The 27311-nt window shown below is 45.5% G+C and overlaps 1 protein-coding gene across 2 annotated transcripts; it reads left to right on the forward strand.

Annotated features, from left to right (window-relative positions):
• The first annotated feature begins 6073 nt into the window (after positions 1-6073).
• On the forward strand, positions 6074-27107 carry gng13b (guanine nucleotide binding protein (G protein), gamma 13b). 2 transcript variants are annotated; one of them, XM_038819547.1, is made up of 3 exons: positions 6074-6446; positions 12003-12139; positions 26769-27107. In XM_038819547.1, the coding sequence occupies exons 2-3, from the start codon at positions 12042-12044 to the stop codon at positions 26872-26874; spliced, it is 204 nt and encodes a 67-aa protein (XP_038675475.1). In that variant the 5' UTR covers positions 6074-6446; positions 12003-12041; the 3' UTR covers positions 26875-27107. The 2 variants fall into 2 exon arrangements, with proteins under 2 accessions (XP_038675475.1, XP_038675476.1); XM_038819548.1 differs by lacking the exon at positions 6074-6446 and adding an exon at positions 6625-6771.
• The last annotated feature ends 204 nt before the right edge of the window (positions 27108-27311 follow it).

The raw sequence follows: 27311 nt of genomic DNA on the forward strand, positions 1-27311 counted from the left end.
GGAAGTAACAAAGAGTATTATGAGGGTAGTATAGTGGATGTTGTCTACATGCATTTCAGTAAGGCATTTGACAAGGTCCCACATGGCAGATTGGTCAGAAACATTAGATATCATGGGATACAAATAATGGTTGTTATTGTGAATGGAAAATGGTTTCTGGTGGTGTTCCACAGGGCTCAGTGTTGGGGTTCTTTTTTTGTTGAATATATTAATGATTTAGACTTAAATGTGGGTGTCATGATTAGGAAATTTGCAGATGATGCACAAATTGGCCATGTAGTTGATAATGAAGAGGATAGCTATCAACTCAAGAATTTTTTAATGGTTTGGATGAATGGGCAGAGAAATGGCAAATGGAATTCAATCTGGAAGAGTTTGAGGTGATATGTTTGGGGAGGGCAAACAAAGCAAGGGGATAGTCAATGAACAGAAATATATTGAGAGGCACTGAGGAAGTGTAAGAGACCTCAGAGAGAGCATGTCCACAAGTCCTTGAAGGTGGTGGGACAAGGTGGTCAAGAAAGCATATGGAATGCTTTCCTTTATTGGGCAATGTATTGAGTATAAAAGCAGGAATGTATTGATGGAACTGTATAAAACATTGGTTCCGCCACAGCTGGAATTTTGTGTACAGTTCTGGTCACCACATTACAGGAAGGACATAATCACTCTGGAGAGAGATCAGAGATGTACAAGAATGTGACCAGAGCTTGAAAATTGGGGTTGTGAGGATAAATTGGATAGGCTGGGGTTGTTTTCCTTAGAACAGAGGAGGCGAAGGGGTGACCTAATTGAGGTGTACAAAATTCTGAGTGGCCTAGACAAGGTAGACAGGAAAGACCTACTTCTCCTGTCTGAAGGATAAATTACCAGGGGGCATAGATTTTAAGGTGATGGTAGAAGGATTAGATGGGACATAAGGAAAACCCCTTCAGCGAGGAGGCGGTGTGTCGGATATTCACTGACTACGTTGGTGGTTGAGGCTGAAATACTCAACTCATTCAAAAGAGACTTGGATCTGCACCTGAAGAGCTGTAACCTGGATGGCTATGGACCAGATGCTGGAAAGTGGGATTAAAACGAGCAGCCAGTTTCTATTTTCCTTTCTTGGACAGTGCAGATATGATGGACTGAATGGCCTCCTTTGGCTTTGTAACTTTTCTACGGTTCTATGGTTAACTCCTAATTGTCCTGGCACTATTTTTAAAATGATGCCCAGTTGTTCTGGATTCCCCCCATCAGAGGGAATGTGTTCCCTTTATTTATCCATTTTGAATTATTTATTTCATTTTAAATATCTTAATTTATTTTATTATTTATTCATTTTTACGGGATGTGGGGTTCGTTGGCTCGGCCAGCATTTATTGCCCATCCCTAATTACCTTTGAGAAGCTGGTGGTGGGGGTGGGCTGCACGTTGGAGCAGTGGTTAGCACTGCTGCCTCATGACGCTGAGGACCCTGAAATAACCTTATTCACCCGCTTGAAAAAGGCCTTTGGGATGAAGATGGGGAGGCACTGAAAGACAAACAGAAATCTGGGGAGGACCGTCATTGTCACGGTCTGTAGCCTCCCCACCAGTGATAGCGGGAGCATGTCCCATCTCTTAAAGTCCCCTTCCATTTGTTCTACCAGCCGGGATAGGTTTAACTTGTGCAGTGCCTCCCACTCCTGGGCCACCTGAATTCCCAGATGCCGAAAGCTCTTTCCTACCATTCTAAGCGGCAGCTCTCCCAATCTCTTCTCCTGTCCTCTTGCCTGGATCGCGAACATCTCGCTTTTCCCCATGTTCAATTTATACCCCAAAAAATTGCCAAATTCCCCCTGAATTTGCATTACTTCCCCCATCCCCTCCACCAGGTCTGAAATATACAAGAGCAGGTCATCTACGTAAAGCAAGACCCGGTGCTCCACCCTCCTCTCCCGAACCAGCCCTTTCCAATTCCTAGAGGTTCTTAATGCCATGGCCAATGGCTCTATGGCCAGAGCAAACAGTAACGGGGAGAGGGGGCACCCTTGCCTCATCCCTCGGTGTAGTTTAAAATAACCCGACCTCAGCCGGTTCATATGCACAATCGCTACTGGTGCCTGATAGACCAACCTGACTCAGTCAATAAAGCCCTCACCAAACCTAAACCTTCCCAGCACCTCTCACAGGTAATCCCACTCCACCCGATCAAAAGCCTTCTCTGCATCCATCGCTACCACCACTTCCACCTCCTCTCCTTCTGAGGGCATCATAATAACATTTAAAAGCGTTGAGTTGCCTGCCCTTTACAAATCCCATCTGGTCTTCCCCTATCACCCCCCGGGACACAGTCCTCTATCCTTGTGGCCAGTATCTTAGCCAGCAGTTTGGCGTCCACATTCAGTAGAGAAATTGGCCTGTATGACCCGCATTGCTTCGGATCCTTCTCCCGTTTCAGGATCAATGAAATAGAGGCCTGTGACATTGTTGGGGGGAGGGGGCGGGGGAATTCCCTTCTCTCTTGCTTCATTAAATGTCCTCACCAGCAGTGGGCTCAATATCTCTGAAAACATCTTATAGAATTCCACCGGATAGCCGTCAGGCCCCGGGGCCTTGCATAATTTGTTTTCTTTTTTTTAAAATTTAGTGTATCCAATTCATTCAATTCCAACTAAGGGGCAATTTAGCGTGTTCAATCCATCTACCCTGCACATCTTTGGGTTGTGGGGGCGAAACCCACGCAGACACGGGGAGAATGTGCAAACTCCACATGGACAGTGACCCAGAGCCGGAATGGAACCTGGGACCTCAGCGCCGTGAGGCAACAGGGCTAACCCACTGCGCCACCGTGATGCCTATAATTTGTTTTCTAATGCTCCGGTGAAGTGCTTTGTGACATTTCATTATGTTAAAGGTGCTATATAATTATAATTTGTTGTTGTATTATGATACATGTATGTAATGGATGTATGTATAGGTGTGTTTGTACATTTTCTTTTTATTGGTTTATAGCATAATTGGGAAGACATCAATAGTATCATAAGCCATGTGATTTGAAACTTAACTTGTGTAATAATATTGAACCCACAACTCTTCTTTCAGCACCAGAAAAAGACATACAATTCCTCCCAACACTGTGGTCAAAGAATCCCTACAGCGCAGAAGGAGGCCATTCAGCCCATCGGGTCTGCACCGGCCCTCTGAAAGAGCACCCTACCTAGGCACACTTCCCCGCCCTATCCCTGTCACCCCATCTAACCTGCACATCTTTGGACACTAAGGGGCAAATTAGCATGGCCAATCCACCTAACCTGCACATCTTCCACTGTGGGAGGAAACCGGAGCACCCGGTGGAAACCCACGCAGACACGGGGAGAAAGTGCAAACTTCACACAGTCACCCAAGGCCCCTGGAGCTGGGAGGCAGCAGTGCTAACCACTCTGCCACCATGCTGCATCAGTGTTGAAAAGAAAACTTAGATATTGCTGCAAAGGTTTACTCAGGGCTCAACCAAAAACCAGGTCACCAAATGTTGTTTCATTTGATCAACGTAGACTCCCATTATCCTGAATAACACCCACATCACAGACACTTCCACATTACAACACTAATCTGCATCTCAACACTAAAACACCTCAAAATATCTCACAAAACCCCCTTGAGAACTATTTTAAAATAATAGTTTGAAATGTGAGTGGTCTAATGTAAATGGAATGGGTACCAGGAATGAGGAGAGGATGTTCTGTTCATTAGACTGGTGACCCGTGAGGCAATCCTACATAATTGACTTGCCAGCTTTCCTCTTCCAATGAACACTGTATTACTCTCGCTCTATTAAACATATTTAATGTATGTATATTTCTCTGAGTTTGTGTTCTTGGTATTCCAACAAACTGTATTTCAAAGGGGGGCCTCACGGTAGCATGGTGGTTAGCATCAATGCTTCACAGCTCCAGGGTCCCAGGTTCGATTCCCGGCTGGGTCACTGTCTGTGTGGAGTCTGCACGTCCTCCCTGTGTGTGCGTGGGTTTCCTCCGGGTGCTCCGGTTTCCTCCCACAGTCCAAAGATGTGCGGGTTAGGTGGATTGGCCATGCTAAATTGCCCGTAGTGTAAGGTTAATGGGGGGATTGTTGGGTTACGGGTATACGGGTTACGTGGGTTTAAGTAGGGTGATCATTGCTCGGCACAACATCGAGGGCTGAAGGGCCTGTTCTGTGCTGTACTGTTCTATGTTCTATGTTCTAAAGTGTTGCATAATGCAATTGGAGTGGAACTATTAAAAGCTATTTTGTCTGCTGAAGCAGTTGGTGCTTCCTTTCTTTGATATATATTACAACAATTTTATTAATGATGCCTAGTGCATCGTTAGGAAATTGAATAATTTCTCAGGTTCAACTGGGATGCTGGGAATGGTGGGATGAGGGTAAATACATTTATCAAAGCAGCACAGTTGCATAACAAAGTAATACATTTAGCAGCCGGGCAAGATTTACTTTTTGCAACTTAGTTTCAGTATATTGCAGCTCAGTAAAGCGTACAACCACATATTCTTACTGTGCTGTATGCTGACTTGCTTAAAGGTGCTGTAATGGTAGTGGGAGAAAGGAGGAAAGATTCAAAGTGATCAGGTTGTGAGGCTGATAAAGTCAAGAAAGACATGTATCACATGACTGCTCATCCAAAATTGGCAGCATCAACAACCAGAGCTCGAGATTTCTTCCTCCCCTTTCCCCATCTCCAATAACACAGCGTGAGTGGCTTCAGGCACATCTGGCACTCTGTTTCAATTAAGGGCACTCTCACCTCACAGGCAGAAGTTGGTGGGTTAACCTGGACTGACACTCCAGTGTGGTAAATGAAGGTGTACACTACACTGGATGCTGTCTTTTGAAGAGGGGGGGGGGGGGCGGTGGCATTGAACCTGCTCCCTCAGATGGGCGGCACAATAGCACAGTGGTTAGCACTGTTGTTTCACAGCGCCAGGGATCTGGGTTTGATCCCCTGTTTGGGTCACTTGTCTGTGCCGATTCTGCTCGTTCTCCCCGTGTTTGTGTGGGTTTCCTCCGGGTGCTCCGGCTTCCTCCCACAAGTCCCGAAAGACATGCTTGTGAATTGGACATCCTGAATTCTCCCTCTGTGTTCCCGAACAGGCGCTGGAGTGTGACGAGGGGATTTTCATAGTAACTTCATTGCAGTGTTAATGTAAGCCTACTTGTGACACTAATAAAGATTATTATTATAACCTCCCATGGCACTACCCTGAAGAAGAATTCTCCCAGGTGTCCTGGCCAACATTCATCTTCCATTCACTAACAAATTATCTGGCTATTTGTTCCATTGCTGGTGGTGGGAATCCCGCTGTGTGCAAATTGGCTGCCATGTTTCCTACAGTGACTGTACTGCAAAAATACCTTATTGGCTGTAAAGATACCAACCACACCATTTCCTCTCTAACTGCACAGGTTGCTTATCTGTACAATGCTTCATCAGAAGAATAAGAGTTCAATCATATTTACTGCATAAAGAATTCTGGCAAAATTGATAATGGGTGTGTGCAAGTATTTTTCAATGTATTATTTCCAAAGTACTCACAAAGCGAAAAAGGTCTTTACCTCTAATGGTGGTCTTGAGTTGCTGACTAGAATAAACAGGAGTGTCTGATGTTTCTGCCTGTGACAAGCAAGAATACTTCTGGATGGAAGTGTGTGATACTCGTGTGCAAGTGAATAAATGAACATTATCGTCCAGGGCCAGAAATATGATTGTGTTCGCGGACGCAGGGGCAGAACTTGCTAAACGCCCTGGGCGAGCTAATAAATGTGAATGAAAGCCACTTTTCAGCAATGCAGTGCAGAACTGGAATAGGCAATATAAATGATCTGCCTCGCCCAGTGTGTGTGTGTGTGTGTGCAAGACACACGCTGGTCACCCGTACATGGATGATTCAAATCGTAAGGCGAAATGGTCCAATTGCGACGTTGACCCTTTAGCCCTGCTGCATATTCCGCAGTTTAAAAAAAAACATTGTGTGTGGCTTAATAGAGCCCTGAGGGATTTAATTGAACAAGAGTGGATGTTGCCAGGAGGAGGGTAGCTATGATACCAGGGGTTACAGTCCATCCCACACCCCCGGCACAGCCTCTAATGAGACACCAGGAAGCTGGTATATTTCTCTCTTTACAGGCTCTGTTACCACACAGCGAGGGCAGGCGAGAGAGAGAGAGAGAGGGAGGGAGAGAGAGCTCAGCTGTGCAAATCCTCTCCAAAGAGCATCAGCTCCTGGACAGCACATTCTGAATGGATTGCCGGTTACATTAATAGATTACACTGAGGATTTGCAATTCGGAAAAGGACAGGGGCAACATCTGTATATATTTGAGCTGAAACTTCCCTTCCTGACACAAAGGAGTCATTATTGGATGCACCAGTTTGCGACGGATGCCCGTTCGCTGTAATAAAAAAGTGCCTGGGCAGTGAGGTGAGTTCATATTTTCTCTCAAAAGACAAAGGGAGGGGTTCCTGATCTGCGCAATTTAAATGTAGCAATTGTGTGACACAAATTTAACACGTTACATTGTAGCCTGGAGATTTCAGGCAGATGCAATGATTTGCCATCAATGGTCGAGTTAATCTGGTCGTGTCCAGTCCCCCCCGTCTATATGTTATCCCTCACCACTACCTGGTCAAGTGAGCAAGTCTCAGACTATGGTAGCTGCAGCCGTCTAAATAACCGACTCAGCCAGCCTGATAACAACGCCCTCGCCAAGCGACCGTCACCGAGTATTTTATACCAGAGGAGTAAGGTGGGGACCAACCATCCCCTGTCTCACAGGGTCGATGTCGTTTTATTGAGAAATTTCAATTTTCCTTGAGTTAAAAGTGAGGATCAGAAATGGGCAGGGCGAGTGGCTGGCCGGAAATCAGGATTGTGTATTGTTCTGGGCACACCACATTCCGGTTAGTCGCCACCAAAAGCGCCTCACAGACGGCCAGCCCAGCCCTGCCGCCTGAAGAATGGGCGGGAGAGAGAACCATCTCTGCCTTGCTTAATATCGCACCTGTAAAATAAGATGTTTAAAATGGTTCCCCTTGCGATGGAGTGCATGTACTGACGAGGAATCCTAGGGTAGAATTGAAATGGAGTGACTGCGTCCACCTGGTTATACTGGACCCTGTGTATGGGATGATTTGGGGGGGGGGGGGGGGGGGGGATTTAGAAATGGACGGAGGCTCCCCAAATGTGGGCAACAGCCTGATTGTGAATGGGAAGTTGGCACAAGAGTGTGTCAGAATCAGGTGAAAAGTGTGCCTGTGCCTGGGTAGAGATGTCTTTGTTCAGTGATTTTTTTTTTCAGGATCACTTTGGGAAATGTGTGTGGGCTATCGAGGGAGAGGTCGGTGCAGAGTGCAATCCGGCCAAAACAAGTGGATGGGGTTTTGTGCATGGACAGGGTTTCACTGGAGCTGGGTGAGATGGAGAGGTCTGAGAACGGTTGTCTTGTCAATGGTATAGAAGTGCAAGTGAGGAGAGTGCTGGCGATTCCCAGCTCCTGTCCCTGCTTGTTGTGAGTGAGCTGCAGATGCAGACTCGCCTTGGCGATGCGGAAACAGTGTTAGTGAATTCACATGGAAAAGCGGTTGGGGGTGGAGGGGGGCTGCTTTGATCCTTTTGCTATTTTCTCACCTGGTTTGGTTTGCTTCCCCACCCCCATGAGGTTTCCCTGTGTTTAGATAGTCTGCCCCAACACAATTGGAAACTGGTTCCCCGTTTATCTCGCATGTTACCGATTACTAACGTGGCCAGAGGCTGTTGAATATGCCCCATTAGCTAATCCAAACTGAATTAGTATTTCCTGATTAACAGTTGGAATTGGAGTCAATGATGAATATAGGTTCTGAAACCGATTTAAAGATAAACTCGGCTGCCAGGTTAAATATATTCTACCTAAAAACCCATCTTTATTCTTGCAACCAATGAAGATGAGCTCTCTGACTGTGCTAACTTGCATCCACGAACTAGGAGCTGGAGAAGGCCATTCGGCCCCTCGGGGCCCGTTCCACCATTCACTAAGGTCATGGTTGTTGTCTGAACTCCACTTTCCCGCTTACCCACCCTCTCAATATCCTTTCATTCCCTTGTTGGCCAAGAATCTATCCACCTTTGCCTCCGAATATTTATTGGCCCTGCCCCCACCTGTCTGGGAATGGACTTCCAAAGATTCAAGCTTCCTCCTGACCCTTGTTCAGCCCTTGGGACCAGGCAAACAGAATATTGTCAGTTGGAAAACAGTTGTGTTCTGGGAACTAGTCATTGAGCTGCAATGTTAATTTTGTTTCCGCTGAAGTTGCCAACTCCTGGTAAAATGGTAGAGGGGCTCGATTATCTCATCACCTCCTGGCTCCCAACAACCCAGCCCCCAAGGCGCCCATCACTGATTCACTGGCATCACCAGATTATCCCCCTGTGCTGCCTTACATCAGTTGAAAAACAAACATGCTCTTAATTACTTAATTGCTGCATGGTGCTCGCCTGTCAAACAGCCTTCTAATCCCATCACCAATATTTTTATGACCACTAAAATGTGTCAAGGAAATGACGTACAAATTTTTAAATGCCTGTTTTTTCCCCCTGAGTCACGCTTATCAATATCCAGGAGATTCATCTTTACTGACTGAAAATTCCAATATATTGTTGGAGGGAAGGCCACACGGTGGCACAGTGGTTAGCACTGCTGCCTCACGGCATTGAGGACCCGGGTTCGATCCCAGCCCCGCGACACTGTCCGTGTGGCGTTTGCACATACTCGCTGTGTCTTCATAGGTCTCACCCCCCCCCCCCCACCCAATGTTGTGCAGTGTAGGTGGCTTGACCCCGATAAATTTCCCTTTAATTGGGAAAAAAAATTGGGGTACTTTAAATTTCTTTAGAAAATATATTTATGGAGGGTTGGCACTCCCAGGGAGGAGGCAGCTGTGTTCTAAGATTGCAAAGTGGTTAAGATAACTGAGCCCCAATACCATCAAGACTAACAGCTGTCATCATCTCTCTTCAGATTGGGTTCTGGCCAACCTGAATGAAACTTTCACTGACAACAGGCAGCTGGAAGTGGTTCAAGTGGCTATTTGAGTTCAATCTCTTCACAGTGGGTGTAGGACGACTGGTACCACAGTGCTGCTGACTCCATGACAATGTTGAAAAAATATTAAGGAACCATTGTTGATGGATTTTCTAAAGTGCCTTTCATTGATTCTAATTTCAATGTTTCCATCGAATTCCTCCCGTCTCTGTAACTGCTTCCAGCCCGACAAGATCTCTGCGCTCCTCGAATTCTGTTCCTTTGAGCATTCCCGATTTTAATCACTCCCTCACTGATGATTGCATCTTCAGCTGCAAGGCCTTAAATTATGAAATTTCCTCCCTCACATTCTTCCTTTTAAGATGGTCCTTGAAACTCACCTCTTTGACCAATCTTTTGTCAACCAGTCCTAATATCCCATTCTGTAGTTCGCTATGAAATTTCAGTTGATTACCTGTCTGTGTTAAACAAGTTCTAAAAATGCACGCTGCTGGTGATGATGGTGTTGAGTGCATTCGGGCTTCATTTGGGGCAGCACGGTAGCACAGTTGCTTCACAGGGTTCCAGGTTCGATTCCCGGCTTGGGTCACTGTCTGTGCGGAGTCTGCACGTTCTCCCTGTGTCTGCGTGGGTTTCCTCCGGGTGCTCCGGTTTCCTCCCACAGTCCAAAGATGTGCAGGTTAGGTGGATTGGCTATGCTAAATTGCCCTTAGTGTCCAAAAGGTGGGGTGGGATTACGGGAATAGGATGGAGGTGTGGGCTTGGGTAGGGTGCTCTTTCCAAGGGCCGGTGCTGACTCAATGGGCCGAATGGCCTCCTTCTGCACTGTAAATTCGATGAATTTCAGGGAGTCTGACAATCGCAAAACACATTTGTTAGCACATCTAAACGGAATGTATTCCTTTTTTAGGTTCAGTCGAAGAGACAGATAGAACAATTTACCATCCTGGGGATGTCTGCTATCTGTGCTGACGTGAATATTTTTCAGAGCTCTCTGCTAACGCCTTTGCTATGCCTCCCATAAATGAACACACATCCCCTTCAAACCAGAAGCTGGAGACTTACAATGGTTTGCACCCCCTTTCAAACTCTCACTTCAGCAAATCAATAGTGCTCCCTGCACTTTATTTCACTCCAAGTCACTCCGGTGTTATCAACACATTTCGCTTGAGCTGGGCTCAGTTTCTGAATTAACACATTAGATTTACCGACAGATATAGGATACATAGAGCAGACAGCTCTATGTAAGAGCAACAATCTTATTTGTAATGACAACAATAGAAGGCTCACTCTTTCCTGTCAGCTGCAAATGTAATTAGACTGCTGATCATCCAAGGAACATCCTTGCCTCCCACTCTTTTGTACTTCAGTCCTTTCCGCCTTGTTTCCCATCAGGGTTTTATATGTCCTTTGTGTCCTGAAGAGTGTGTGAATTGCTGGGTGAATTTTGGGTAGGCTTGAAATAGTGCATATTGGTGTTCCAGGCTTGATTCTGGGATTGTTCCTCTGATAGATCCATTTCCAGATTCAATGACCTGGTGCCTGTCACGTCTTTCCCACAAGGTCTTCCTGATTCAGTTAACACATCAATAAAAAGTGTTTGCGACGACGAGGACCATCTTTGGGAATCAGCTACACAGAGCTGAGGGAACATTCTAGAATTTCCCCAGCCTTGGCTGAACATTTACATGAATATATTAATTTATATTTGTACAGACCTGGGTCTATTTTGAATTACCTGCACACAGTGAAAATACCATGGAATTAGTCACATAAATAAAAACTGGAAGTGGCGTGTCTGTATCTGCAAGGAGAAAAGGAGGTGAATATTTGGTGCAAAGGATTTGTTTGTATAGAGTTGGCTTTGCCAGAGCTCCAGAATTCTGGCTGTTCTTCATATACGAGTTCAGTGAGAACTGACAGTCTGATCTAGGTTGGTGGTGATAGTGTGGGGGGGAGGGCATATATTGCAACCAGGTATAACTCCATTCCTCATCTCACACTCACCTCATAAATTGAAGAACAATTTATATTCAACCTTTAATAGAATATAACATTTCAAAGTGCTTCACAGGGATATTATAAAACATGCAACGAGATATGAGGTCAAGTGACCAAAAGACTTGGCCAAAGAGGTAGATTTGAAAGGGTGTCTTAAAGGATGGAAGTCAGGTAGAGAGGTTTGGGAGAGAACTCCACAGCTTGGTATCCAGGCAACCAAAGGTGGAGTGGATTAAAATGGGGTTTCTTAAGAAGCCAGAATTCAATGAGCACAAATATATTATAGGTTGTGTGGCTCAAGGAGATTATAGAGATAGGAAAAAGAGAACTGTTTATATGGTATCTTTCATTACTTCAAGTTGTAACAGGTGATTAGGAACTAAGTGTTGTCACTGTTGTGATGTACGAAATATGATAGCTCTGTACAGCAAGATCTCACAAACTGCAATGTGATCTGTTTTGTGATTGACTAGGACATTGGAGAGAACTTACCTGCTCTTCTTCAAATGATATGCGTTCTGCTACATCCACCTGAATGTTTAATGTCTAATTCGAAAGACGGGCTCAGTTATATTGGCACAGACTAGAGATTGATCTTTAGGCCTCCCTGGTTTGCATGACCCTGAATCACAACAGGTCTGCTGGATGGTTGCTTCATGCAACCTTCATTTGAAGAAATGTATTACTCAGACTTTAAAATTTTTTTTTACGGTACCCAATTATTTTTTTTCCCCAATTAAGGGGCAACATAGTGTGGCCAATCCACCTAACCTGCACATCTTTGGGTTGTGGGGGTGAGACCCACGCAGACACGGGGAGAACGTGCAAACTCCACATAGACGATATCACTCGGACTATAACCTGTAACTAAAGCCTCTTGTATCTGAAGTGAAGCACTGTACTAATATATTGTGTTGGTGTTTAATCTCCTTTCTCTATTTTTGACCTTTTTTCAGATTTCTTTCTCTTTTCCTAAAAGAAAATAATCGGAGACCATGGAGGATTGGGACACTCCGCAGTTCAAGAAGGAAGTGGATAGTCTGAAGTACCAGTTGTCATACAAGAGGGAGATGTCTTCCAAAACAATCCCCGAGTAAGCTTCAGGTTCTGTTGTAATGTTCTGATTAAAGTGGCAGATGAGAGTGAGAATGATACTCTCTCATTGTGTCTAATGGTGTGATCCTTTCAAAAACCAGCTCAACTACAGCCATAAGGTTTTCATAGAATTATATAAGTGCAAGTGTAAAGTTATTTAACAATAGAGGTTTAAGTGATTAAACATATAGAGGATGTATATTTATGTATATGCCGCCCTTTGACAGAGTCATTGGACTCGAAACGTTAGCTCTTTTCTCTCCCTACAGATGCTGCCAGACTTGCTGAGATTTTCCAGCATTTTCTCTTTCGTTTCAGATTCCAGCATCCGCAGTAATTTGCTTTTTTAGAGGATGTTTATGCTTGTTGGGATATCTATAAAGAGAAGATAAGTCATATTCAGAAGAAATAGCTTTATCCAGAGAGTGGTTGGGGTGTGTGGACCCTCCTACCACTTGTAGTTGAGGCAAATAGCAGAGATGCATTAATGGCAAAGTATACGAGATAAAAATGATTAGATGGATATGTTGATAGGATTAGATGGAAATAAGGTGGGAGGAGGCTTGTGTGGAGTAAAGTCACTAGCAGAGACTTGTTGGGCCGAATGGCTCGTTTCTGTGTAAAATTCTATGCACCTCTTTTTTTTACACTATAAAGTCAAAAATAATCATTAACTTTTATCATTACCCCTATTTACACATCCAAACCATTTGTTTCTTTTAATAAATTTAGAGTACCCAATTATTTTTTCCCTAATTTTTAAGGGGCAATTTAGCATGGCCAATCCACTTAACCTGCACATCTTTTGCGTTGTGGGGGTGAAACCCACACAGACATGGGGAGAATGTGCAAACTCCACACGGAAAGTGACTCAGGGCTGGGATTCAAACCTGTCTCCTCAGCGCTGTAGTCTCAGTGCGAACCACTGTGCCATATGCTGCCCCTCACATCCAAACCATTTGTGTGCGGCAATTGCGAGGAACTCAAATCTTTGACTCACGCTATTGAGTCACGTGAATTCAAGAATTATCTAATCTATATTTGACTTTCTATTTTCCTGTTATCCACTGTCTATATCACCTCTTTATCTTGAATACTGTGCCCTTAATCTTCACAAGTTTCATATTTGGCATTAAAAAATCCAGATCACAAAATGAAATCAATTCCATTATTCTTGGTCATTTTCATAAAAGTTAATTAAATCAGTTCAGTATGATGTGTCCTTTAGAAATCCTTGTTGACACCCTGACCTGGACTGGTCAAGCTCAAACTGGCAGGGTGCCAGCAATGGCAAAGGAACTAAGAGGGTTCATGGAGCGGGGGGAGGGGGGGGGGGGGGGGGGTGGATCCATGGAGATTTGGGCAGCCGAGGGTGAAGGAGTCCTCCTTCTACTCGCACGTGCGTAAAGTATACTCCCGGATTGATTTCTTTATTTTTGACACTGGGTACTCGGCGATTACAATCTCAGACCATGCTCCGCACTGGGTTGACCTGCAGGTTAGTAATGACAGTAATCAGCGTCCGCACTGGAGGTTGGATGTGGGACTTTTGGCAGATGAAGGGGCGTGCGAGCGGCTGAGGAAATGTATTCAGAGGTACCTGCAGGTCAATGACACGGGGGAAATTTCAGCAGCGATGGTGTAGGAAGCACTGAAGGCGGTGGTCAGGGGATTTTGATCTGGGCCCATAGGGAGAAGATGGACAGGGCAGAGACGGACCGACTGGTAAAGGAGATACTACAGATTGATAGGGGGTATGTAGAGACCACAGAGGCAGGGCTTTTAAGGGAACAGCAGAGGTTACAGGCAGAGTTTAGCTTGCTGACCACAGGGAGGGCGGTGGAGCAGCTGACCAAGGTGAGGGGGGCGATCTACGAATATGGAGAGAAGGCCAGCAGAATGCTTGCACAGCAGCTTATGAAGAGGGCGGCAGCTAGGGAGATAGGGAAAGTAAATGACGGAGATGGGAACCTGGTAGGTGATTCAATAGGAGCGAATAAGGTGTTTAGGAATTTCTATAGCAGGCTGTATAGGTCGGAACCCCCTGCGGGGCCGGAAGGGATGAGGCACTTCTTGGAGGGGCTGAATTTCCCAAAGGTGGGCGGGGAGCAGGTAGAAGGGCTGAGGGCTCTGATCGGGTTGGAAGAGATAGTGGAGGGTCTGAAGGCCATGGAGTCAGGTAAAGCCCCGGGGCCGGACGCGTACCCAGTGGAGTTTTATAAAATGTTCTCTGGGATATTGGGGCCGGTGTTGATGAGGATGTTCAATGAGGCAAGGAAAAGAGAGGTGCTGCCCCCGACGATGTTAGAGGCAATGATTTAGCTGATTCTTAAGCGGGACAAGAACCCGGAGCTGTGTGGGTCCTGCAGGCCGATATCCCTGTTGAATGTGGATGCCAAGTTGCTGGCCAAAATCTTGTCCTCCAGGATTGAGGATTGTGTTCCGGATGTTATTGGGGAGGACCTGATGGGGTTTGTTAAGGGCAGGCAGTTGGTGGCCAATGTAAGAAGGCTGTTAAATGTGATCATGATGCCCCCAGAGTAGGGAAGTGGAGGTAATGATCGCAATAGATGCAGAAAAGGCTTTTGATCGGATAGAATGGGACTATCTGTGGGAGGTACTGGGACGGTTCGGATTTGGGCGGGGCTTTATCGACTGGGTCAGGTTGCTGCATCAGGCTCCTGTGGCAAGTGTACGGATGAATACGACTACATCGGACTATCTTAGACTGCACCGGGGAACGGGACAGGGATGCACCCTCTCCCCACTGTTGTTTGCGCTGGCTATAGAACCGTTGGCAATTGCTCAGAGCCTCGAGGGGCTGGAGAGGACTGGTCCAGGGGGGGTGGGGTGGTGGAGCACAGGATGACCTGCTTCTGTACGTTTTGGACCCAATAGAGCGGATGGAAGAAATCATGAGGGCTTTTGGGGAATTTGGCCGGTTTTCGGGGTACAAGCTTAATATGGGAGAGATGTTTGTGGTCCAGGCGAGGGGACACGAAAGGCGATTGGGAGAGCTGCCATTTAGGTTAGTAAAGGGAAGCTTTAGGTACCTAGGCATCCAAGTGGCAAGGGAATGGGACCGGCTGCAAATTGAATCTGGCCTGGCTGGTGGACCAAATGAAGGACGATTTTCGGAGATGGGACGCGTTTTTTGTCTCTGGCTGGAAGGGTGCAAACGGTGAAGATGACGGTCCTCCCGAGATTCCTATTTGTATTTCAGCGTCTCTCCGTTTATATTCCGCAGTCCTGTTTTAACCGGATCAACAGAGTGATCAGGGGCTTTACCTGGGCGGGCCGAGTAAGGAAGGTAATGCTTGAGCGGAGTTGGGGAGAGGGTGGGTTGGCGCTGCCAAATTTTAGCAACTATTACTGGGCGGCTAACATAGCCATGATCAGGAAGGGGGTGGGGGAGGGGTTGGCATGGGAGTGTATGGAGGAGGATTCATGTTAAGGGCACCAGTTTGGGAGCGTTGGTAACTGCGCCTCTGCCGTTCCTGCCGGAATGGTACTCCACCAGTCCAGTGGTGGTGGCGGCCCTGAGAGTCTGGGGGCAATGGAGGAGACATGTGGAAGCATCAGTTTGGTCCCTAATCTGTGATAATCACCGGTTTGCCCGGGAAGTATGGATGTGGGGTTCCAGTTAAGGCAGAGAGTGGGGATTGAGAGGATGGGGGATATGTTTATAGAGGGGAGCTTTCCGAGTATGAGGGCACTGGAGGAGAAGTTTGGATTGGCGAGGGGAAACAAATTCAGGTATCTGCAGGTGCGGGACTTCCTACGTGAACAGGTATCAACCTTCCCGCTCCTACCACTAAGGGGGATTCAGGACAGGGTAGTTTCAAGAGGGTGGGTAGGAGAAGGGAGTATCTCGGACATTTACAAGGAACTTATGGGGTCAGAGGAAACGCAAACCGAGGAGCTGAAACGCAAATGGGAGAAGGAGCTGGGAGGTGAGATAGAGGATGGTCTATGGGCAGACGCGTTGAGTAGAGTCAACGCGTCCACAACATGTGCCAGGCTCAGCCTGATACAAATTAAGGTTGTTCACTGTAGCCCGGATGAGCAGATTCTTTGGGGTTGAGGACAGGTGCGCAAAATGTGTGGGAGGACCGGCGAACCATGTCCACATGTTCTGGGCATGTCCAAAGCTTAAGGGATTTTGGCAGAGGTTTGCGGACGTCATGCCCACAGTGTTAAAGACAAGGGTGGTGTCGAGTCCAGAGGTGGCGATTTTCGGGGTGTCAGAAGACCCGGGAATCCAGGAGGAGAAAGAGGCAGACGTTCTGGCCTTTGCTTCCCTGGTAGCCCGGAGACGGATACTATTAGCATGGAGGGACTCAAAACCCCCAAAGTCTTAGACCTGGCTATCGGACATAGCTAGATTTCTCGGTTTGGAGAAAATCAACTTCGCTGTGAGAGGGTCAATGTTGGGGTTCGCCCGGAGGTGACAGCCGTTCGTCGACTTCTTTGTGGAAAATTAATTGTCAGCAGACGGGGAGTTGGGGGGGGGGGGGGGGGGGGGGGGGGTAGTTTAGATTAGAGTAGGGGGTCAATAAAGTTGGGACCTGTATGAGAGGTAAATGGCTCTTGCACTATGTTTATGGTTTCATGTATATTGTTTATTTTGCTGTTGTTACTATACCGAAAATACCTCAATAAAATGTTTGTTAAAAGCGCCCAAAAAATAAATCCTTCTTGACTTTTTTTTAATAAACATTTTATTGAGGTATTTTTGGGTCCTCTCCAGCCCAAGTCCCTCCCTCGTCAGCAGAACATCTCCTCCCCCCCCACCCCCCGCCAGTAACAACACCCTATAACCCAACTCCTTTACTAAACCAAACATATGCACCCCCCCCCCCCCCCCCCCACTGCGCGTCCGAGAGCTAGCTGCCCAACTAGCCTGGTGGCCCCCAGCTCCAGATAGTCTCCCACCTATTGTTCCCTCTCCACCGTTCCCCCACCTATTGTTCCCTCCCTACCGCCCCCCCCCCGATCATACAAACAAACTCCAAAATCAAACAATCCCCACACAATTGGCAACAGAAAAACACCAAGATCAAAACAAGCACACCTCCACCCCCAACAGTGCAAATGAAAACCTCGACTCACTCAGCTCTACCGCTGGTTCCAAATCAATGCAAATGGCATCACAAACATCCTCCATGAAACGCAAGATGAGAAATTTTTTACAAAAACAGAGAAACAAAAAAAAGCAAAAACATGAATGTTGCAGCCAAGTTCAAAAGTTCTCAATCCATTACCAGCTCTTTCTTTTTCGCAAAGTCCAGCACGTCCTCGGGTAACTCGAAGTTGAAGTGCTGATCCTCATACGTTGGGGGGGGGGTCGCCCATTCGCGGCTTCCTCGCGAGTGCTCTGTATGCCCCAGCGTCTGTTCCTTCAGACCCCTCCGGGAGCCAGATAATTCTTAGGTTCTGCCAGCGGGACCTATTTTCTAGGTCTTCCACCTTCTCCTTGAGCTGCTGCTGCTGGTCCCTCGGCATCCACACCTCCTACTCCACCGCAGTCTGATGTTCCTCCTGCTCAGCCCGCGCCTTCTCCACCTTTTTGGATCGCCCGATCCTGGGCGTCCAATCTAAGCTCCAACCGCTCAAAGGGCAGCACGGTAGCATTGTGGATAGTACAAATGCTTCACAGCTCCAGGGTCCCAGGTTCGATTCCGGCTTGGCTCACTGTCTGTGCGGAGTCTGCACATCCTCCCCGTGTGTGCGTGGGTTTCCTCTGGGTGCTCCGGTTTCCTCCCACAGTCCAAAGATGTGCAGGTTAGGTGGATTGGCCATGATAAATTGCCCTTAGTGTCTAAAATTGCCCTTAGTGTTGGGTGGGGTTACTGGGTTATGGGGATAGGGTGGAGGTGTTGATCTTGGGTAGGGTGCTCTTTCCAAGAGCCGGTGCAGACTCGATGGGCCGAATGGCCTCCTTCTGCACTGTAAATTCTATTCTATGACTCATTTATCGGGTCCAAGCAGTCCTGTTTCCATGTAGCAAAGCCTTCCTGAATGACTTGCATCAGCTGCTCCATAGACTGCTGGGTCGACAAGCCAGAGGTCCGACCCTCCGCCATTTTGTCTTCTGCTGCAGCTACAGTTCAAGCCTTCTCTATCTTTTTGTTTTTGCCCGTACAAAATCTTCTAGTCCTTCTCTCCATGCACCGAAGTGGGAATTCAGTAAACAATTGCCACTAATATCTGTTTTACAATTCAATTCTGGCACAAAAAACGGGATAGGTCCAAAAGTCCGACCAGAGCGGGAGCCATCAAATGTGCGACTTACTCCTTCATTGCCACCACTGGAAGTCTGCCTTGTTGACTTTTATAAGAAACCATAAACATAGTGCAAGAGCCATTTACCTCTCCAGTCCAAAGATGTGCAAGGTAGGTGGATTGGCCATGATAAATTGCCCTTAGTGTCCAAAATTGCCCTTAGTGTTGGGTGGGATTACTGGGTTATGGGGATAGGGTGGAGGTGTTGACCTTGGGTGGGGTGCTCTTGCCAAGAGCCGGTGCAGACTTGATGGGCCGAATGGCCTCCTTCTGCACTGTAAATTCTATGATTATCCTTTAATATTGTATCTAAGTTTTGTATTATTGAACTGGTGTATATGGAGTCAAGGTGGGTAAATAGAGATAGGCTAGAGATCAGGCTTGATCTCATTGAAAGACTGAACAGTGGGCAGCACAGTGATTAGCACTGCTGCCTCATGGCACCGAGGACCTAGGTGATCCAGACCTGGGTCACTGTCTGCGTGGAGTTTGCACATTTTCCCTGTCTCTGCATGGGTCTCAGCCCTACAGCCCAAAGATGTGCAGGTTAGGCGGATTGGCCACGCTAAATTGCCCCTTAATTGGCAAAATTCGTTAAAAAAGGCAGAACAGTGTGTCGGGTCTTTATGACTCACTGTTGTTCACATGTTCTGAAAATTATTGTTCCCGTCTCTACTATTTCATCACTAACCTCCCTTTGTATTCTGGGCTTTGTGATTGATCAATTCAAGCATATAGTTATCTTCGTCCTTGAGTGGCTTCATCCATCTTGTATCCAGAACTTGAAGACAAACTCAACCTCTTGCAAAGAGGGAGAAACTACCTTGAGGAGTCCATAGTACATCTACTACTTGCCCCCCAAAATGGCAGATCAAAATATGTACTTTCCTTCAGCATAAGAATGTAGATTAAGAGATGAAGATTCTGATTTGTTTTTGACTAGTTGATCCTGAGGGGTGATGGTGTCTAATATGAAATCTACAAATGGCTGGACAAATCCTGGTATAGGACTTGAACTCACAATCTCCAGAATCAGAATTGAAAGTGTTATTACTTAGTCCAGCTGATTACTTGTAGATCCACATGACATGGTTGCAATGATCCACCAATGCGCTCGTCCACAGTGTGCTAAGAGGCAGGGTGGTGACTCCAGTGCTGTGTGGTAAGTTCCATTCCAGGACCATTCTCCATTGATTGGAAAAATAGCCAATGGTTAAGGAGCAGAATTGATGAAAAGTCATAGAGTTTTACAACACAGAAAGAGGCCCTTTGACCCATTGTACCTGCACCAGCCATCAAGTACCTATCTATTCTAATCCCATTTTCCAACGTTTGTAGCCTTGTATGTTTGACGTTTCAAGGGCTCATCTAAATGCTTCTCAAATGTTGTGAGGGTTCCCGCCCTGATCACCCTTTCAGGCAGTGAGTTCCAGATTCCCACCGCCCTCTGGATGAAAAAGATTTTCCTCAACTCCCCTGCCCATTACCTTAAATCTGCCCCTGGTTATTAACCTCTCGACTAAGGGGAACACTTTCTTCCTACCTATATCCCTCAGTTTTGTACACCTCCATCAGACCCGCCCCCCAGCCTTCTCTGCTCTAAGGATAACAACCCCAACCTAACCAGTCCCTCTTCATAACTGAAATGCTCCAGCCCAGGCAACATCCTGGTGAATTTCCCCTGCACCCTCTCTAGTTTTTATTCCAGAGCATCACTGCAATGTTCAACCATTAGCTTGGTGTTTATCTTTGAGCCACAGCTTCGGAAATCCATATTGGGTAGGTGTCTTAACTGGATCATTCGGCCAAGGAGTTGAATTGTTGGCTTAAGGTATGTCAGTTGCGTACTGTGAGCAAATCTCAAGCACCAACCTTTTCCGATGCTTCGCTTCAGTTGCTTTGAGGCAAGACCTTCACCTCCCAGTTATGCACCATCCCAACTTGGACATATATCCCCTCCCCCAATCCTTGTTTGCTGGTTAAAACCCTGGAACTCCCTCCCAAACAGCACTGTGGATGTACCTTTGCCACATGGACTGCAGTAGTTCAAGACCACATATTGGGCAATTGGGGACGGGCAATAAATGCTGGCTTAGCTAGCGACACCTATATCCCATGAACGAATAAAATGGCCTCCACCAAGATGGATAAATGCAAAATTCTGATACGAATGTGGATGTTGAGGAGGAGGGGGGAGGGGGCGGGGTGGTGGGGGGGGGGGGGGGGGGGGGGAGGAAAGAGTGCTGAGTGGAATAAAACAGGTTTTTCATACCTCAGTATAGCATTTTGGAGCTCAACCCATTCAGAACTCAAACTGCATCTAAAATAATTCAGAAGCATTCAATATTGATGTCTAAAACAGGATATTTAAAAAATAAATAAACCACATTAATTATGGATTCATGCTCATCTGCCTTTCTGATACAAAACATTCAATCAAATAGCTGAATTTTTTGATTCCATAGTTGGTCTCGTATGGATGCAATTAAATAAATACATTTTTCATAACACAATACCCAGTAAGATTGCTGCAGGGGATCGTTATTCCACATTATTAGTAATGTTCATGTATTTGATTCCCAGAATAGGGTCTTGTAGCTGCCATAGATGTGATGTGGGTAGTTAATTCTTAGTTGTACACAGTTAGTGGAAACATTGATTCAGTGGACAGGATTGCAGGTGGTGACCACCAAGTAGAAAGTCAGGATAGAAAAAACTCAGTGGTAGCTGTGTACCTTAGGTAGTCTTTTATTCAATCATCACAGGCCCAGGACTTTGTTGCAGGAATTCCCCAGGGTAATGCTTTAACCATCTTCAGCTACTTTGTCAATAACTTTCCCTTCATCACAAAGTCAGAAGTGGGGCTGCTGATGATTGCATGTCTTATGATTGCACAATGTTCAGTACCATTTGTGACTCCTCACATACCAAAAAAGTCCCGTGCCCATATGCAGCAAGACCCGGACACTATCCAAGCTTTAGCTGATAAGTGGCAAATAACATTTGCACCACACAAGTTTCAGGCAATAACCATCTCCAAAAAGAGAGAATTTAACCATCGCCTCTTGGGTTGTGAAGTCAATTAGGGATGGGAAATAAATGCTGGCCTAGCCATGAAAAAAGTCAGGCACTGTTCTCTCAATTTTTCCTTCCACCTGTCCTGAGGTACTGACTGTCAGAGATTCTAAGCTGCCTACATGTATAATGCTCCAGACTTGACCAAATGGCCATTCTTCCAGACAAATGTTAACAGGAGAATTTAACCAGGAGAAATATATTTGTACCTGGTCATATCCTGCTCTTGACATCCATCATGTACAAGGGATGGGTGGAGACAGACAGGAGGGAATGGGGTGAGGCAGGTGCAATTCTGGAGTGGTAACCTTGGTTTATTATATGGGGAAAATGTTGGGGTTGATTGATTGGGGAGAAAGTATAATCAACCAAGGTTGGGGGAAGGCAAGAAAAGGAGATGTTAACTCTTGGGCTGCCAATTCCAGCCAAGAGTCTGAGTGGAGGGGAACCTCCAGGTGGAGGGGTTCCCAGGTATCTGCTGCTTTTGCCCAAGGAACCGTGGCAAGTTACTGCAGTACACATTGTTGCCATTGTGCATTAGTGATGGAGCAAGTAAATGGCTGTGGATGGGGTATCAATCAAGTGGGCTGCTTTGTCATGGCTGGTGTTGAAAGCTTCTTGTGTTGGAGCTGCACTCATCCAGCAATTCGAGCATATTCCATTACACTCTGGACTTGTGCTTTGCAGATGTTGGACAGGTTTTCGGGAGTCAGGAAGAGGGGAATTATTTGTTGTAGGATGCCTAGTCTTTGAATCTGCTCTGGTACACTCCATCAAGTCCTTGCTTTGTGGAAAATGCAGGGCTACATTCCAGAAGTAGAGTGACAAGAGGCTCACAGCAGATTTCTCAGACTTTAAACCACTCCCCATCCATCTGACCCAGCCCCAAACAAAGTTTGTTGGCTAAATCCTCCCCTCCCAGAGTCTTTATTTCCAACCTGGCTGAGATGAGCTGACTCAACACAGGATAGGGTTTGAGTTTAGGCATTTCTTTTTTATATTTATATACATTCATTCATTTGGGAAGCACAGTGGTTAGCACTGCTGCATCACGGTGTTGAGGACAAGGGTCCGATCCCAGCCCCGAGTCACTAGCCGTGTCGAGTTTGCGCATTCTCCCCGTGTTTGGAAATCTCACCCCCACAACCCAAAGATGTGCAGAGTATATGGATTAGCCATGTGAAATTGCCCCTCAGTTGGAAAAAAAAAAATTGGGTGGTTTAAATTGGAAAAAAAAAAGTCTTGGGAGGGAATGCGAGTTATTTTTCTCCATCTTGACAAATAAGATGGCGTGCTTTGCCATGGCACTTTTGGGGTTTTACGCAATGCCACTTGACTGGCAATAAAGAATGGTCATCAAGGTCCAGTTTTATTGTTCCTTGGCACCAGTGGTAACTGGAGTAAAACAGTATCATCCAGATGCCTGGCCTGTACGACAACAGGATCTGTTTATTCAAGGACTTATCAATCAAACATAATCTATTATCACCGGCTAAGCACATGAGATGAAAATCATTGGCTTTGTTTAAAGTTCCCGTAGCTGAGCACCTGATAATAGATTGTTTCAATCTAGTATCCACAGTGCCCATAAAAGTAGCAACGCCAGTCAAAATAACTCAACAAAACACATTAATATAATAAGAAGCAAGATATACACTAATACAATAAGAAGCAAGATATACACAAAGTTCTGTTAAACCACCTAGACCCCAGTAGTCAGCTTGTGCAGACTTATTTGTCTTTTAGTTCCGAAAATTGCCCAGAAAATAGTTTACGTGAGTACTGACATATTGCGTGGCCACTGAAACCAAGCAGGCCATTTAGCCCAACTGCTCCATGTTTGTGTGCATCCTCCAAATGAGCCTCCTTCCAGCCAAAAGAAAAAAATAAGCTCAACTGCTGAGGATTGTAGCATTTTGGAGAATCACATTGCCACTGCTTGACCCGTAGAAATAATAATGCAAGGAGAAACTAGAGAAGGAATAAACTTTTCACTAAAACAATTTAGTTGCTGCACTCCAACATTGACTGGATGGCTGGAGGTTGAATTTCCACATGCTCCGTGATTGCCATAACTAAGAGGTTTACTGGCAAACTCTTCAAATTTGTGTCAAGCATTCTCTCCATTCACCTTGTTCCTCCTGCCACTAGACTGAGCGCTGCCTGTTGTATTGTCTGTGGCTTCTGATGGGCTTTAGGCTCGAGGCAGCGCACAGTACTAGGAACAACCAGTTGAGAATACAGCTGCAATCTACACAGCCCACTCCCAAATAACAATTTGCTGCTACATATTAGCCATGATGTGGAGATGCCTGCTTTGGGCTGGTGTGAGCACAGTAAGAAGTCTTACACCAGGTAAAGTCCAACAAACTTGCATGATATTAGGATAGTCACTACTTAAAATGCCAATTAAATGTTCATATAATCTTGTGTTTAGAAGTTCATTTATTTAAAAAATATATATTTAGAGTACCCAATTATTATTTTTTTTCCAATTAAAGGGCAATTTAGCTTGGCCAATCCACCTAACCTGCACATCTTTGGGTTGTGGGGGTGAAACCCCCACAGACATGGGGAGAATGTGCAAACTCCACAGACAGTGACCCAGGGCCGGGACTCAAACCCAGGTCCTCAGCGCCACAGTCCCAGTGCTATCCACTGCGCCAGATGCCGCCCTTGGAAGTTCATTAATGGGTTCATTGCAATATTTAGCATTTCACAACCATGAAAGGAGAGTAAACACATTTGGCTCCATTAGATAAAAACATTAAAGGTTTAAATATTCATCTATTCTGACCATAGCCAGACTGAGGGAAGAGACGTTCACCGAAAGTATCCTGGGTTATGGAAAATCTGCCAGATGTCCCACATCCCTAAGAACTACAACATGGGTGTCAGATGAGGGATGGCTGCAATGTTTTCACTAATGAGGCTTATGGGTGATGGTTGCCGATCATCAGGCATAGCACTCATCCAAGTGGATTGCAGTAAAGCGCCCAAGACCCTCAAGGAGATCAGGGTGGGATAATAATTGGTGAGGAAAAAAGTGACGTCGGGGAAGAAAAGTATTACTATAAAAGTAAGGAAGTACACAGCTAAATATTTGGGATTAAAATTGACTTCACCAGTCCAGTAACCTGGTGTTTATGGGAGTTGTTCTAATTACAACACACTCCGAGCAAAACCTTAAGCTACTGGACTGCCTGGGACACAAGGCAGGGGATTACACACCCATGAAAACATCAAGTGCAGATGAGCCACTGCCTGCATCATTAATGCAGTGGATGGTTATGCAATCCGGACTGTACATTCCCTCCTGGATGAATGAAGTGCAACCTTGAGGTTGAGCCATTCAATCATGGCTGATCAGCCCCATTCTCCTGAGGCTAATTTCTACCATTTCTCAGAATATCCTCCATGTATAATACACAAACTTGCAGTTGTATCGCAAGAAGCGGAGGGAAAAATCCTTTTTTAGCAGCAATTTTCAAAATTTATTTTCAATTAAAATCTACAAAATGGACCCAGGGACAGCTGTCTATCACCGACTGGTTGAAACCGTGTGTATGACTGCTGGCTTCCCCCACGCCGACAAAACTCTAATATTCTAGACACATAACCCTGAGATTCTGTTTATGACTTAACTATCCATTAGGTGACAAAATGCAGAAGCCAGATGGTGATTGACATCTGCTACACTGAGTTTTACAGTGCAATGAAAATGGTGCGATGGCAGTCAGAGCAAGCTGACATGTCTATCATGGCCATGGAGCTGCTGCTTTCCGTTGTCCATTTTGGAATATATTGTTCCTATGACGTTTGGTTTCAGTTAGTGATGGCCCTAGTGCAGGGGTGGGCAAACTACGGCCCGACAAAGGTTTTTATGCAGCCCGCCAATGAGGTGCCCGGAATCATAACCGGCATTTTTGAAAAGCCGCCGGGGGAAAGCCGCTGAAGTAAATGCGCTTATTAACGCGCGTAGTGGGGTGGATGAGTGGGGCTGTCTCATTGGTCGGTTTAGTTGGGTGTGCGACCAATAGGAGTCCAGGTTACAAACAATAATAAGGCTTATTGTTTGTAACCTGGACTCCTATTGGTCGCACACCCAACTAAACCGACCAATAAGGCAGCCCCACTCTTCCACCCCACTACGCGCGTTTTTATCGTTGACTCGGCTAGGCTGTGCTTCTGTCAGTGTTAAGGGTCAGCACAAGCAACTTGACACCTGATTTCAACAAACTGGTAAATGACTGCAGTCAGATGCATCATTCTCATTGACATTGTTCTGTTACTTACTGAGTTACTTTGTTTTTCAAATAAATGTGCTTTTTTTTCTTTAAAGACCTTTTATTTTGGCTATTTAAAATATTAATTATTTTACTTAATATACTATGCGGCCCTTTAAAATTGTGAATTTCTGAATGTGGCCCTTGCACGGAAAAGTTTGCCCACCCCTGCCCTAGTGCCTTCCTCACACCAGCTCAAACCAAGAGATTTTGCAGTCTATTCAACAATAGGGGAAGTATCAGAATTGAACCCAATCTCATCCTCACCAGTTGCGCGCACACATTTACTTTGTTGACAGGGCATTAGTAATCAGAAGTGCAAATCCTGTCTCGGATTACCTCGCTTTTGTCCAAGAGCTCAGAGGTCAAGTGCAACTCCCCAATGGTGATCCTGGCCAAGAAAGACAAACTCAGTGTAGATTAAGGATAGAACCCAAGACTGTCCTGTGTCTCAGTTCCACATTGAGCAATGCATGTAGGAAGAGAGCCATCAAGCTTCATTCTTGGGAGTTGGTGCTTTGGATGCTTCTACTGATCGACTATGCCCAGTCACCCGAATCTGTGGATAAAAATATCCATGAACACTGGAACCTTCATACTTGGAATTAGCTAATAAACCACAATGGGGGTTTATTAGCATCAATGGCATCGAATGTGTTTTGGCGCAGGGAGACCAGACGATGGGTCTTTGAAGAAAACAAAAGTTTAAACATGGAGATTTTACTCTAAAAAGGAAACTAAAGGGGAAAAGTGAGCCGAGGTGACTGCTGGGAAAGATGCATCAATTCTATCTGTCAAGGCAGAACCCAAGAAAATGTTTTCTTTTTTAATCAAGGGTTAATAACAGTGACATGGCCAAAGCAACCATGGTGTTTTTTGTTCAGAATAGACTCAAATTGAAATAAATTGTATTTATCAATTGTTGTTTCTATTAGCGTCTGACTAATATATCTCTCCTTTCTATTCCATCTCTGTCTGAAGCTTTGTGAAGTGGATAGAAGAGGGAGTGCCAAACGACCCATTCTTAAACCCAGAGCTAATGAAGAGCAACCCCTGGGTAGAGAAGGGCAAATGTGCTATACTTTGACATTTTCAAACTGCTCTGTATAAAATAATTCATTTGTAAAGAAAGAGACTCTCAAGTAGAATTTTGTTGGCACAGTCTTTTAAATTCTTAAACATATGCATTACATTTTTTGTACATTTTATGGTAATTCTAGGCAAAATCATTGTACGAGTGATCAACCAACTTCTTTGTACAACTAGAAAGGAGCAGTGTAAGAGGAAGATAACAAATAAAGCAATAATTAATAATGGCAAGACTTTTATTCATTCTTTGACAAAACGGTTGACTGAAACAAAACCTACTGTAACAACGTCCCAATCGGAGGTTGATTCAAACCAGTTGTTCAAACTTACCAATTGGCTTCTCGGTTTTTGCCAACCTAGGTTGGCATTCGGCAGCAGGCAAGTTAGTCTGGTTTATGCAGATTGCTCTTAACTGCAAACACCACCATTCAGTGT

The sequence above is a fragment of the Scyliorhinus canicula genome, chromosome 15 (assembly GCF_902713615.1).
Source record: "Scyliorhinus canicula chromosome 15, sScyCan1.1, whole genome shotgun sequence".
Classification (NCBI taxonomy): domain Eukaryota; kingdom Metazoa; phylum Chordata; class Chondrichthyes; order Carcharhiniformes; family Scyliorhinidae; genus Scyliorhinus; species Scyliorhinus canicula.

What these genes read in the sequence shown, in the direction of transcription:
- gng13b (XM_038819547.1), top strand. Translation starts at nt 12,042, where the DNA reads ATGGAGGATTGGGACACTCCGCAGTTCAAGAAGGAAGTGGATAGTCTG. An exon ending in TCTTCCAAAACAATCCCCGA is followed by an intron (nt 12,140 to 26,768) that starts GTAAGCTTCAGG and finishes CTCTGTCTGAAG; the next exon opens with CTTTGTGAAGTGGATAGAAG.